General features: G+C 42.1%; 1 protein-coding gene across 1 annotated transcript in view; it reads right to left on the bottom strand.

The window, feature by feature from the left end:
- Positions 1 to 12,724, bottom strand: part of MINDY4 (MINDY lysine 48 deubiquitinase 4) — a 95,089-nt gene that overhangs the window by 30,757 nt on the left and 51,608 nt on the right. Inside the window, exons 11-14 of the mRNA XM_027828862.3 lie at positions 8,321 to 8,422; positions 7,604 to 7,667; positions 5,858 to 5,923; positions 5,516 to 5,583 (exon numbers count right to left, since the gene is read on the bottom strand). Coding sequence (XP_027684663.2) covers positions 5,516 to 5,583; positions 5,858 to 5,923; positions 7,604 to 7,667; positions 8,321 to 8,422 — 300 coding nt within the window. The remainder of the gene's footprint in view (positions 1 to 5,515; positions 5,584 to 5,857; positions 5,924 to 7,603; positions 7,668 to 8,320; positions 8,423 to 12,724) is intronic.

Genomic DNA, 12,724 nt, shown 5'->3' with positions numbered 1-12,724 from the left:
CCACCAGAACGAGAAGCACAAGCGGAGTCGATGAGAGAGCATCAGCTGTCGACTTACCGCAGTGAAAACTCCGCGGTAAGTAGATCTAAGTACGTCGACTTCAGCTACGCTATTCACGTAGCTGAAGTTGCATACCTTGGATTGACCCCATGTGGTAGTGTAGGCTAGCTCTGAATTGAGAAAGTTAACAAGTGGAGTAGCATGAATGTCACTTTTGTGGTTATTTTATATTTAATCATTTATCACACATATCAGTGAATATATTGCTCCAGAGCCAGCGATCTCTTCGTTTTAGCTGCAGATTGCTCAAGCAAAAGACTTTTCCCACCGTGTTTCCTAGGCTAGAGTCTCTGCCTTTACTAGGCTTAGGCACTGACACAATCAAATGTGGTGCCACGCCTGAGGAAGGTCTAAGCCTTTCCTTTGGTACCAACAAGAGGGACCAAGGAACCACAGACATCTCTGGCATGCTCCACACCGAGGCTGATGTACTCGGTGCTCTCTCTGTGTGAAATGAGTCCAGTGGTGCCTGAAGTGCTGCCTCCCAGAGTAGACCCTTGAGCCTGACCACTCTGTCCTTTGAGTGAGGTTCAAACCATTTGTAGATGTGACATCTGTCGCTGGTGTGGGATTTTCCCAAACACCAGGCACGGGTCACTGCCTGGCATGGATTTAGCACAAGTGTGGCAGGACGTATACCCTGGTGAACATGGCATCGTTTTGGCACCCAGCCCTGTACTAAAGAATGAAAAATGTAGTCCAAAAGACCTAAGACTAAATCTATCGTTAAAAACCTAGCTAAAACTAACTTATCTTAACTAACTAATTCCTAACACAAAGGAGTGAGGGAAACACTTGTGATAAGTAGTCTAAGATCACTCCAACAACCATCGCTCGCAGTAAGAAGGAACTGAAGGAATCAGTGGGCAGCTCCATCCTCTTATACCAGTGCACAGCCGCGTAAGGCAATAGACGGAGCTTGGGCTGACCTGATGGGTACCACTGAGGGAAAAAGTTCTCAAATAACTGTACACGAGGCTAACACACACATACAGCAGAATGGACATGTGTGAGCACTTGAAGAAGAACTGCATAAGTCAATTCAAGAAGGAGCTGGACACATTTGTGGAAGAGAAAAGACTACAAAGATGCAATTACTAGAGATTGGGGATCGCAATAAGGAGATACAGGTTGACTCACATTTTGCTGGGTTTATAATAAGTCACCTTTAATGACCTACACAGCCTCCTCTTGACCTCTAACTTTTTGGTGGTTTTTCAGAGATCAAATGACTATTTTCTTCATTCACAAGAAGCACTTTTTAAAAAGTTAAAAGGTTCAAATAAGCACTGCTGTGTGCACAAATCTAGTTGCAATGAGCTACTATTAAGCAGTGAAATGCCCATGGTCCACACTGGCCAAATAAGTTCCTGAAGTTTGTGAGTAATACACTGACGGTGTGTGTGATGTAGCCAATATTATATTTAGTCTTGAGGGGATGACAAGCTAGCTTCAAAGTGGTAATGCACTGTGCTTGCATACAGGAATCTGAGATAACATATTCAATTGGTCAATTGGGCCTCGGTTTGGCAATAGGTTATAGAACTGATGGTCTCATGTATAACAGAGGAGGGAGAGAGGCCAAGAAGATTTTATGTTGCTACAATGGGGGCTCACCGCAGGACCATTCTGGTGGGATGCAGGACTTTAAAGTAGGCTTCTGAATGGATGGATCAGTGCCAGAAAGGTCCTAATAGAGCAACAGAGTGTGCCTAACATTGCCTGGATGAGTAAGATGTTTGAGGAGGAAGTCTGAAGAGATGTGACAGCGTCTAATGTAAGACTGCAATTATTTCTGATTTTTTCACCACTAGCAGTAAAAATGCAGTTACAATCGTTAGCAACTAGCATTGCTTCCCAAACCAGAGGCAACAACAAATCATGAGGAACTCACTTAGGAATTCTCTCTTGCCTCTTTCCATTTGTTATCAGTTCCGCAGCTGAGGGTTATGTGAGCATGCTGTATGAAGAAATCATAAGCAAAATACAGAGAGCAGCATGAAAGCGCAACCCTTCACCTTTGTTACTTGTGTAGATCTATTTTAAAAATGCCTATCATCTTACTGATTTACAATGACTGCTGGATAGAGCTGGTCAAAAATTGGAATTTCTGTCCTGCAGGAAATTCCGTAATTTGTTTTCTTCCTGAATTGTGGTGAAAAGTCAAAACTTTGAAATTTTTGGTGGAACAGAAAGTTCCCAAATTTTTATTTCTGAGTGATTTTATGAACCGAATTCAAACATTTTATTTAATTTGGTTTGACGCTCACCTATGTATCTCTGAGCTGAGCAGAGCCTCATGGGAGTTGTAGTTTGAATGCCCAGTGCCCCCATTCTCTACCATGGGCTGGGCTCTTGCATCGGTTCAACAAGAGGAGAGACTGTAGTGCAGTCTCGGAGATCAGTAGTCCAGCTAAGGACTGTAGCCCATAGAGAAGTGTGGAATGAGGCACCCAAACTACACCTTCCATGAGGCATTGTGACCACTCAGACACAGTTTAATAGCAAACTGACCTGAAATGAAATATTTGAATTCAGTTAGAGGAACCAAAATATTTTGATTTGGGCTGACATGAGCTGAAACAAAATATTTTGTTTTGATTTTCTCAATGCACAATTGAGAAATGTTGGCAAAACTGAAATTTTTGCATGGAAAGTTTTGATTTTGTGGACATTCATTTTCTGTGGAAAAAAATATTGTAACAGAAAATTCCCGATTAGCTCTACTGCTGGATTTGATCCCTTTAAGTATAACCAGAGCTGTCCCCAGGGCAACCGCTCTGGGCCCCGCTCTTTGGGGGGCCCCGCACTTCGACATCACGGTGTCAGACGCGGTGAAGACAACAGCTGTCTGCCTTGAGCAGTGAGAAGATCAGGCAGAGACAGCCAGTGAGCAGGAGACAGCGTGGTGTGTCTGGCCCTACCTCCTCCAGACAGCTGGGCTCCCCCATGGCACCAGCGCACAGATCACATGGCCCCTGCCTGCTCTCTGGACTCTTGGGCCCCTGCCGGAACCGGGGTAGTGCTGGCAGATGGGTGCTGCGCACGCAGCTCCCCTGCCCCGCATGCCCACCCTGGTCCCGCCATTATTCGAATGCGGAGGCCAGGGAATGTGGGGATCCCAGCCCAGGCTGGGCAGGAGGCAGCACTGTCACCCAGCGGACAGGCACACCCGACCACTTTGCGCCAGATAAGCCTCCTCAGCCCACACCCCGTGGAGCAGCTGCAGCCCCATTGCCCCCACCAGCGTGCCCTTTGCCCCATCTAGCACCCCCGGGGGAGAGCCAGTGCATCCCCTGCCCCAAGGGGTCCCATACAGGCTGATTTGTCCCAGGCCCCGCACCCCCCTAGGGATGGCCCTGAATATAACAGTTCTCCCTGGCCTTTGAATTCTCACCCAGAACTATGTCAGTTGTGTAAATAACAACCACTCACTACGTCTGTGTACGAGCCACGAAATGGCACATATTTCTGAATGATATGAGTAGTAAGGTCATATCTCTTGTTATTTTTCAAACCCTAACTGATGATTATGACATCTCCACTCATCTGTCATTGAAATATACATAAGAAGGTTTAGTTTTCTATTTAAAGACTGTGCAGAGGTTTGAGTATACATTTCACTGTCTTTAGTGATAAATTCCTGTTTCTTATAAACAAAGGATCGGTTTGGGTCCTATTTACCTCACTCAGGGCCAGGAAAGCAGCATAGTTTCTGAAAGTCATCCAGTGGCATGGTGCTAGATCTGGCTTTTAAGAGAGCTGGGTTTTGTACCAGCACTGCAACTGTGGATCAGATTTATAAAGATATTTAGACACCTGAAAATGCAGATCAGTGCCAAGTGGGATTTTTCAAAAGTGTCTAGGCACCTAACTCCCACAGAAATCAATTACGGGTAAGTAGACATGGCATAATCCTTCTGTTAGGATTTCAAAAATAACAGGATCTATAACCTCACTGCTTGTATCTTTAAGAAATAGGTACTAGTTAATGGCTGATTCATGGACTGAAATCAATGGGAGTTAGGCATTTACATGCCTATGAAAAACCCACTTGGCACCTAAATATCTTTTAAAATCTCATGCCTGTGTGGCCTAAAAAAAGCCACCACATCTCTTTGGGCCTGAGTCCCCCAGCCAATAAGATGAAGATAATGCTACTTATATTATAAAATACAGATACTGTATTGCTATTATTAAACCAACCGCTTGGGTGTCAGCTCTGCATAAGGGCAAAGGAAACGTAGTGCAATGTTAATGTTAAGTCAACTAAAAAAACCTGTGAACCCTGGAACAAAACTCAGTGGATTAGCAATTGAATATATATATATTATATATATATAACTCAGTTCCAAATTGTGATTTGTTTTCAACACAATATAGGGGTGAGAGGAAGAAAATCCTAACTGCAGCAAAGCACTTTGATAACCCTAATGCATAATCTTATGTAAACACAAATGGTTTCTTCATGAGAGTTATTGTTGAGAGATGGTATACAATGGATGATGGAAAAGGAGTACTTGTGGCACCTTAGAGACTAACCAATTTATTTGAGCATAAGCTTTCGTGAGCTACAGCTCACTTCATGTATTGACACTTCTCTTTCACTTGGGTATGAATCTTAAAGGCTTTTGCAGGGTGTGCTTTGACATTGTGATATAGAGTTTACTGACTAGTCATGAGACAGATGGCCGTGAAAATAAACATCTCACCCATTGTCCCACATGCTGGTGACCCTCAATTTAAAACAGGCTGTCTTAAAGAATGCTTCTAAATTAGAGCCAGCATGTCTATTACACTAACCAACTGACTCACTTAGTGATCACTGCTTCCTGAGTGACATCTGACCATATAAAACGGAATCATCATCCAAAACTGAAATGAAGTAAAACTGCGCAGGCTATCAGAAATTCTGCCAGAATTGGAGAGCCCGGAATAAAAAAGGTCTGTTATTTTGTTTGTATTTGTTATGTGGCAGAGAGACACTAGAGTAGACTAACCCAATTAGCACAGTACGTGTCACCTGCTGGCTGGATTTCTTGTGTGGACATTCTGTACCTCACTGCAGATCTCACACAAACCAGGCTCCATGTGGTCCAAAGGACTGGGCTCAGCATCTTTCTACTAGAACACTTTCCACGGTGGACACCCATAAAAACTCACCAGCTATAGATTAGGAGCCTGATCTAAAACTAACAGAAAGCCTCTTACTGATTTATTGAGCTTTTGATAAGCCAAACATAGGAATCAATCAATATCAGCAGTATTCCCTGTATTTGTAAGAAACAACACCTAGAATGCTGAAAATGCGGAACTAATATTATTTAGTAGGCCAAGGGACTGTCTGTGGAAACTAGAAAGGTTTAGAAGGGTGACCACTCCCTGCCTGTGTTACACCTTTCACATGGCTAAGGCAACTCTGAAGTTTAGGAAACAGGAATATAAAAATACTCACAGGTCGATAGATCTTGTAAAGATAACCGACAGGGTAAGAAGAATGCACCCAAATGGACCAGTTTCAAACTGGAAAAAAAAAAAGTTCCACTGTGTTTACATTTGTTTGTTCATTGAACATGCTTTTCAGCCCTAGCATAAGGAGATGCACCTCCAATTGAGGTCAATAAGACTCACTCCCATTTACATTATGGTCTGAATTTGGTCCTTCATTTTTTTCAAACATGGGACGCATCAGTGTCATACCCAAAATGTTGTTTATACAGTTTTCTACAAAACGTTAAATACTGAAAAAATAAAAGCTGAACAATGACAAGTTTAATTTCCTCTCCATGCATCATACCTGATAAATATTCTGCTGAAGAAAAATGGTCAGATCTTCGTATTTTGTGATGCTATGTAGTATTAGCTGTAACAAAATGTAAAATAATGCAATTAAAATAGATAACAATAAGCTGGTATAAATCAAGCCTGAATTATTTAATCAAGATTTAACCAAGATTTAACCAAATTATTTAATCAAGATTTAACCAAAATCTGTATGTTTGGCCAGATCCTCAGCTGGTGTAAATTGGATCACATCCATTTTGAAGCCCATGATGTTCACAACTCTCACTTTTTTCAGCAATGTTACTAAAATGAGAGAGACAACACTGGTGAGGTAGTATCTGGTCAAGTATTATCTTACGTACTTTGCCTTGCTCATATCCTGGGACCAAGACGGCTACAACAACACTTCCCAAAATAACATACTTTAAATCCTATTTTAGCTATAAAATTCATATATTCTGAGAGCTCTTTTAAAATGTTAGTTCCTGATATGTGACATTTATTGCATGGAAGTTCATTATTAATTTAAGAATGATCTGTGGGCGGAAGGGCGATTCCTGGAGCCAGTTCCTGAATACCAAATCACTGGTGATTTTTAAGAGCAGGTTAGACAAACATCTGTCAGGGATGGTCCAGATCAGTGGTTCCGAACTTATTCCACCGCTTGTGCAGGGCCGGGCCGGTTTGTTTACCTGCCGCGTCCGCAGGTTTGGCGGATCGCGGCTCCCAGTGGCCACGGTTCGCTGCTCCAGGCCAATGGGAGTTGCTGGAAGCGGCAGCCAGTATGTCCCTCGGCCCGCACCACTTCCAGCAGCTCCCATTGGCCTGGAGCAGCAAACCGCGGCCACTGGGAGCCGCGATCGGCCAAACCTGCGGACGCGGCAGGTAAACAAACCGGCCCGGCCCGCCAGCGGCTTTCCCTGTACAAGCAGAGAACAAGTTTGGGAACCACTGGTCTAGATAATACTTAGTCCTGTCATGAATGCAGGGGACTAGGCTAGATGACCTCTCAAGGTCCCTTCCAGTCCTACAGTGTCTGTTATTTAAACAGTGTCAGTTCTTTATCACTGATTTACACCCCTTGATTTTGAGGGGAGTAATAGTCTTGAGGCCAAATCATGTGACTCAGGGTCAGGAGAGATGGTTATATTTCTGGCTTTGTCATGGGCTTCGTGTGTGATTGTGGGAAAGCTCTTCTTCCCATTCTGTCTCAGTTTTTGGGGATAAAAATATTTCCCTAATTCACGGAGCTATAATTTGTAAGGCTTAATGCATTATTGCTTTATTAAAACAATTGCATCTTCAGATGGAAAAAAATGCATAAGTGAAAAGAATTTAGTTTACAATTAATTATTTATTAATCAGAAAAACAAAGGGCAAGGAATATTGTAGGAAGGACAAGAAGGGAAAATCAGGGTTTCTTTCTCTGGCAGTGTTGTGAAGAGCTATGGAAGGATCCATTTCCAGATCTCTTCTACAAGAGGGGAAACTGCTATTACTTGGGGCCTGGGAGAGGAGAGGGAATGAAAGGAAAGGAAAAAGGAGGATGTCGGAAAGCCCAATTCCCATTGAAGGGTGAGGTAGTTTGGGAGCCAATTATGTCATTTCCTCTTTGATTCTCCTCTGACAAGTAAATTAGAGTAATTACAGTGGTGTCAGTAGAGTTAAACCTTGGTGAGCCAGGGGAGAATCAGGCCCATTGCACTATATAAGTGAAGTTACAAAATATATTACAGGAAGATTACATATAAAACCTTACTGTTTCAAAGATTCCATCTGCTTTGTATTTTCCTGCTGGAGTGAACTGCTGCCTTCCTGAAGACCTAAAGAGGAGAATTAAATGAAACAGCAGTTCATTTTAGAAGCACCAACAACACAACAAAGAGAAATCCATGGTCTGTAATGAATTGGAAGACTAAACAAAAAAAAAGTGACGCCAAATAAAAGACCTTTGGCTTTTAATATTACTCTATCTGAGCTCTGATTGCCTTTAGATTTGTTTGCAACTGATCAGTTCATGTTTCTGTATCTAGAAAGAAAAAAGGTATAGATGGAAGAACTTACTGAATTTTTTCATTGCAACAAAATATAAGAACAATAATATCATAACAAAAGTAGAACAGACATTCAAAGTCTCTTCTGAGTTACCCACTGTAGTTCGAAAACATTTAAAAATATAATTACAATAGTCAGTGAGCTGCTTTGGGAAAGTTCTACTTCCAGATTAATAGGAAGGAATTCTCATCAAAAACTGTCCCATTGAATGGGGCCAGGAATTCACCCTGAGATTTCTCTGACTATTAGGACAGGTAACTCCAGCCAGCATGTGCCCATTAGCAATAAACCCTTTCAGACTAAACGGATACATACTGACCTTCAAACATAGTGATAGCTACTTAGGAGTATAAACAGAAACAATCATTTTAGACACACACGAGAGTCTTACATGATAATTAAAAATGCTCCTCCCACTTACAGTGCAACCACAGCTTTTTCATTGCCCCCCGCACGCCATAAAATATCTGCAATAGCCAGGGTGAGGCATTTGGTCCTATGAGCATCTGAAGGCTGCAGACACCTGTTGTTTTTGGATATATGAGAAACAAGCAAAAATTCACACTGTTAGTGAGGCAGCCCTGTAAAGGTGAACATCTCCTCTTTCAGTGTGCACAGGTTCACAGAAGGTGTGGTATGTACAAAAGCCCAGATCCTCAAATGTATTTAGGCACCTAAATCCCATTGAAGTCAATGGGAGTTATGCACTTAAATACCTTTGAGAATCTGAGACTAAATGACTAAAATCAATGAGTAAAGTTGCCTCACGCAGGACATTCTCTTTGCACTGTTAGAACATGCCTAGTACACTATGCATGATACACACTAACTTCTTTAATTCTGGGGGTTTAACTTTAACGGGCAGTCTCTGTTTTTTAAGATTCACTTACGAGGAAAGATTCACATACATTAGCATGTGGAGCCTGGTGAAGCAATGACTGGGTGGAGGGATCATGATAAAGGGTGTCAAGTAATGAGGCAGAGAATTATTTAGCATAATATAAAAGCTTATAACTAGGAATAAAGCGGCAAAAATCAAGACAGCCAATTTAGGCTGGATAGTGGGAAATACTTTTAGACAGTGAGATCTACAGTAATAGGCTATGGCTTAAACTTCTAGGGGGAGCAGTACAAACTCCATCAGTAGGCACATTTAAAATTATCTCAAAATACAAGTAACTGTCCCTTGGGGACTAATCTTGCACTGGCAGGAAGTTTAACCACGTGTCTTTATATATCTTTTCCATCTCTACATTCTATGATACGATTATTTTATATGCTGAATATGCTTTATAGTCAAAAAAGACCTTCAAATTTCATTTCAGTCCTAACTCTGAATGATTTAGCTTTTGTTGGCTTGAAGCCTAAGCCTGAAAATCCTTATCTACTAATTGACTTTATTTACAATGTCATGTGCCGTAAATAAAATACATTGCCCTTGTGCAGCACCTTTCATCAAAGGATCTCTAAGCTCTTTACAAAAATTATTTGCTAAGTCTCACAATACCCCTTGAGATAGGTAAGCAATATTATTCCAGTTTTACAGATGAATTGGACCACTGGAAAAAGGCGAATATAATGCCCAACTTTAAGAAAGGGAAGACGGAGAATCCAGGGAACTACAGACCGGTCAGCCTCACCTCAGTTCCTTGAAAAATCATGGAGCACGTCCTCAAGGAATCCATTCTGAAGCACTTGGAGGAGAGGAAGGTGATTAGGAACAGTCAACATGGATTCACCAAGGGCAATTCATGCCTGACCAACCTGATTGCCTTCTATGATGAGATAACTGGCTCTGTGGATATGGGGAAAGCGGTGAACGATATGCCTTGACTTTAGCAAAGGTTTTGATATGGTCTCCCACAGTATTCTTGCCAGCAAGTTAAAAAAGTATGGGCTGGATGAATGGACTATAAGGGGACTAGAAAGTTGGCTAGATCATTGGGCTCAACGGGTAGTGATCAATGGCTCCATGTCTAGTTGGCAGCCGGTATCAGTGGAGTGCCCCAGGGGTCGGTCTTAGGGCCGGATTTGTTCAACATCTTCATTAATGATCTGGATGATGGGAAGGATTGCACCCTCAGCAAGTTTGCAGATGACACTAAGCTGGGGGGAGAGGTAGATATGCTGGAGGGTAGGGATAGAGTCCAGAGTGACCTAGACAAATTGGAGGATTGGGCTAAAAGAAATCTGATGAGGTTCAACAAGGAGAAGTGCAGTGTCCTGCACGTAGGGCAGAAGAATCTCATGCACTGCTACAAGCTGGGGACCGACTGGCTAAGCAGCAGTTCTGCAGAAAAGGACCTGGGGATTACAGTGGATGAGAAGATGGATATGAGTCAACATGTGCCCTTATTGCCAAGAAGGCTAATGGCATATTGGGTTGCATTAGTAGGAGCATTGCCAGGAGATCGAGGGAAGTGATTATTCCCCTCTATTCGGCACTGGTGAGGCCAAATCTGGAGTACTGCATCCAGTTTTGGGCCCCCCACTACAGAAAAGATGTGGACAAATTGGAGAGAGTCCAGCAGAGGGCAACCAAATGATTAGGGGGCTGGGGCACACGAGTTATAGGAACTGGTCCTATTTAGTCTGCAGAAAAGAAGAGTGAGGGGGGATTTGATAGCAGCCTTCAACTACCTGAAGGGGGGTTCCAAAGAGGATGGAGCTCAGCTGTTCTCAGTAGTGGCAGATGACAGAACAAGGAGCAATGGTCTCAAGTTGCAGTGTGGGAGGTCTAGGTTGGATATTAGACAAAACTATTTCACTAGGAGGGAGGTGAAGCACTGGAATGGGTTACCTAGGGAGGTGGTGGAATCTCCATCCTTAGAAGTTTTTAAGGCCCTGCTTGACAAAACTCTGGTTGGGATGATTTAGTTGGGGTTGGTCCTGCTTTGATCAGGGGGTTAGACTAGATGACCTCCCGAGGTCTCTTCCAACCCTGATATTCTATGATTCTAATTAAACTGAGGCACAGAGAGGTTAAGTGATTATAGGACCAAAAGTTGTAAATTGAGAAACTGGCAGACCTCTGAATAGAACCTAGGGGTCCTGACTCCTAGCCCCTTGCTGTAACTACTAGATAATACACCCTCCCAAATGGGAAGTTTGGAGTCTTTCTCCACTGGTTTTAAGGTTGTCCTCTTTGAGCTTTAGACAATATCAGTCTTAGAGCACTGCCAGCCTGAGAGATGAGGTTAAAAAAATATTTGCAGCACTTGAATTAAAAGATCTAATAATTCAAAACACTAAACATCAACCAATAAAAATTAAAAAACAGATTTTTAAGTTCTATGTCTGCCTGGAATATAATGTTTAGTGAGAAAACTCTTCCCTCTCTGAGGACATGGGACATTTGAACTAACAGATGAGAGAACTCAGGTTAAAAAAAAATGTGCCCATAGCCTTTTCACATGTTCTTGTAGCCTAGCTGAGTTGTTCAGGTATTTGTGGGCAGTGCCAAAATTATATTCTGTGGATGGAGGAGGTAAAGGAACAATAAGAAAATCCATTATTTTATTCATGTAGCTAGAAGAAATCTGAAGCCTAGTGCTTGATGTGAAGCAGTCAACACCTTGAAAAGGCAGGTACGGTAGAAAAAGATGTTTATTTACACAGTTCAACCATGGAGACTCCTGTCCTTTTCTGATCAAGAATCAGCTTCCACTCTATGCAGACACATCTGAAGAAAAATATGCCTCTCTCATGAATAAAACAACCCATCTCGCTATTCAAGTTTTACATGCCTGAAGGCCTTTTTTGTTTCTGCCCATAAAGACAAAGCGTTTGCCTGTTAACCAGAATTCTTTTGGGAATTTCTGCATACTTCGTCAGTCCTTCTCATACACAAAATAGGGGAAAATAAAATCTTTTAGAATGACGAGGATGAGAAAAACGAGGAGAGGAGAACAATTTCCAGATAAACAGGGCTGGGAGAAGCCACTTTAAAGCAAAAAATCTATCTTAGGTACTTATATGGCTGCCATCACCCTAATATCTGAGCCCCTCACAACCATCCTGTAAGTTAGGGAAGTGCTATTATTCCCATTTTACAAATGGGGAATTGAGAGACAGTGAAACGAAGGACCAGATATTCAAAGGTATCTGGTGCCCAAAGATGCAGTAGATGCCTAGAAGGATTTTCAAAAGTGCCTAAGGAGGTTTGGCACCTAATTCCCATTGATTTAATTGATGGACTTAGGCATCTAACCTGCTTAGGCACTTTTGAAAATCCCACTAGGCACCGAAAAACTATTAAAAATCTGGCTGTGACTTCCCTAAAGAAGTCTGAGGAGCTGGGAATTCAACCCTCATCTCCTAAGAACAAGGACAGCATCCTAACCACTGAATCTTTCTTGCTCTCCTTTTTGTAAACTACCAAATATCAGACTCCATTTTTCCATTAAACATGGAACCCCAAGCCTCTTAAATGTTCTGGGCCACATTTAGCCCCAGAAAAAGAAGGAAGATTTCCCATTGACCTCCAAGATGAAATTAGGTTCCTGGTCTTCATGGTCAGAAAATGATCCTTTACTGACTCCAAAGGAGATGCCTATGCAATAAACTCTAAAACTGAATTTAAGCCTCATGGTGGTGTCAGACATCTACAATACGGACAAAGGTTAGAAACTGTCTTCAAAAATGTACCGTCGTATCTGAAAGACAATAGACTGCTACATATTTCTTAATGCTCCTTTAGCCAGTACTTGAGCCACCCCTGAGTTGATTTCTTAGTTGACCTATATGTCAGATGTCATCAATTTGCAATGTGTTAATAATTTCCCCCTCCACTGAAGCTAATTTTTGTTCTCACTGCATTGAGAAA

Source organism: Chelonia mydas, chromosome 2 (assembly GCF_015237465.2).
Source record: "Chelonia mydas isolate rCheMyd1 chromosome 2, rCheMyd1.pri.v2, whole genome shotgun sequence".
NCBI classification, from domain to species: domain Eukaryota; kingdom Metazoa; phylum Chordata; order Testudines; family Cheloniidae; genus Chelonia; species Chelonia mydas.
Note: the sequence above shows the minus strand (reverse complement) of the source record. Positions and strands in the feature narration are given on the sequence as shown.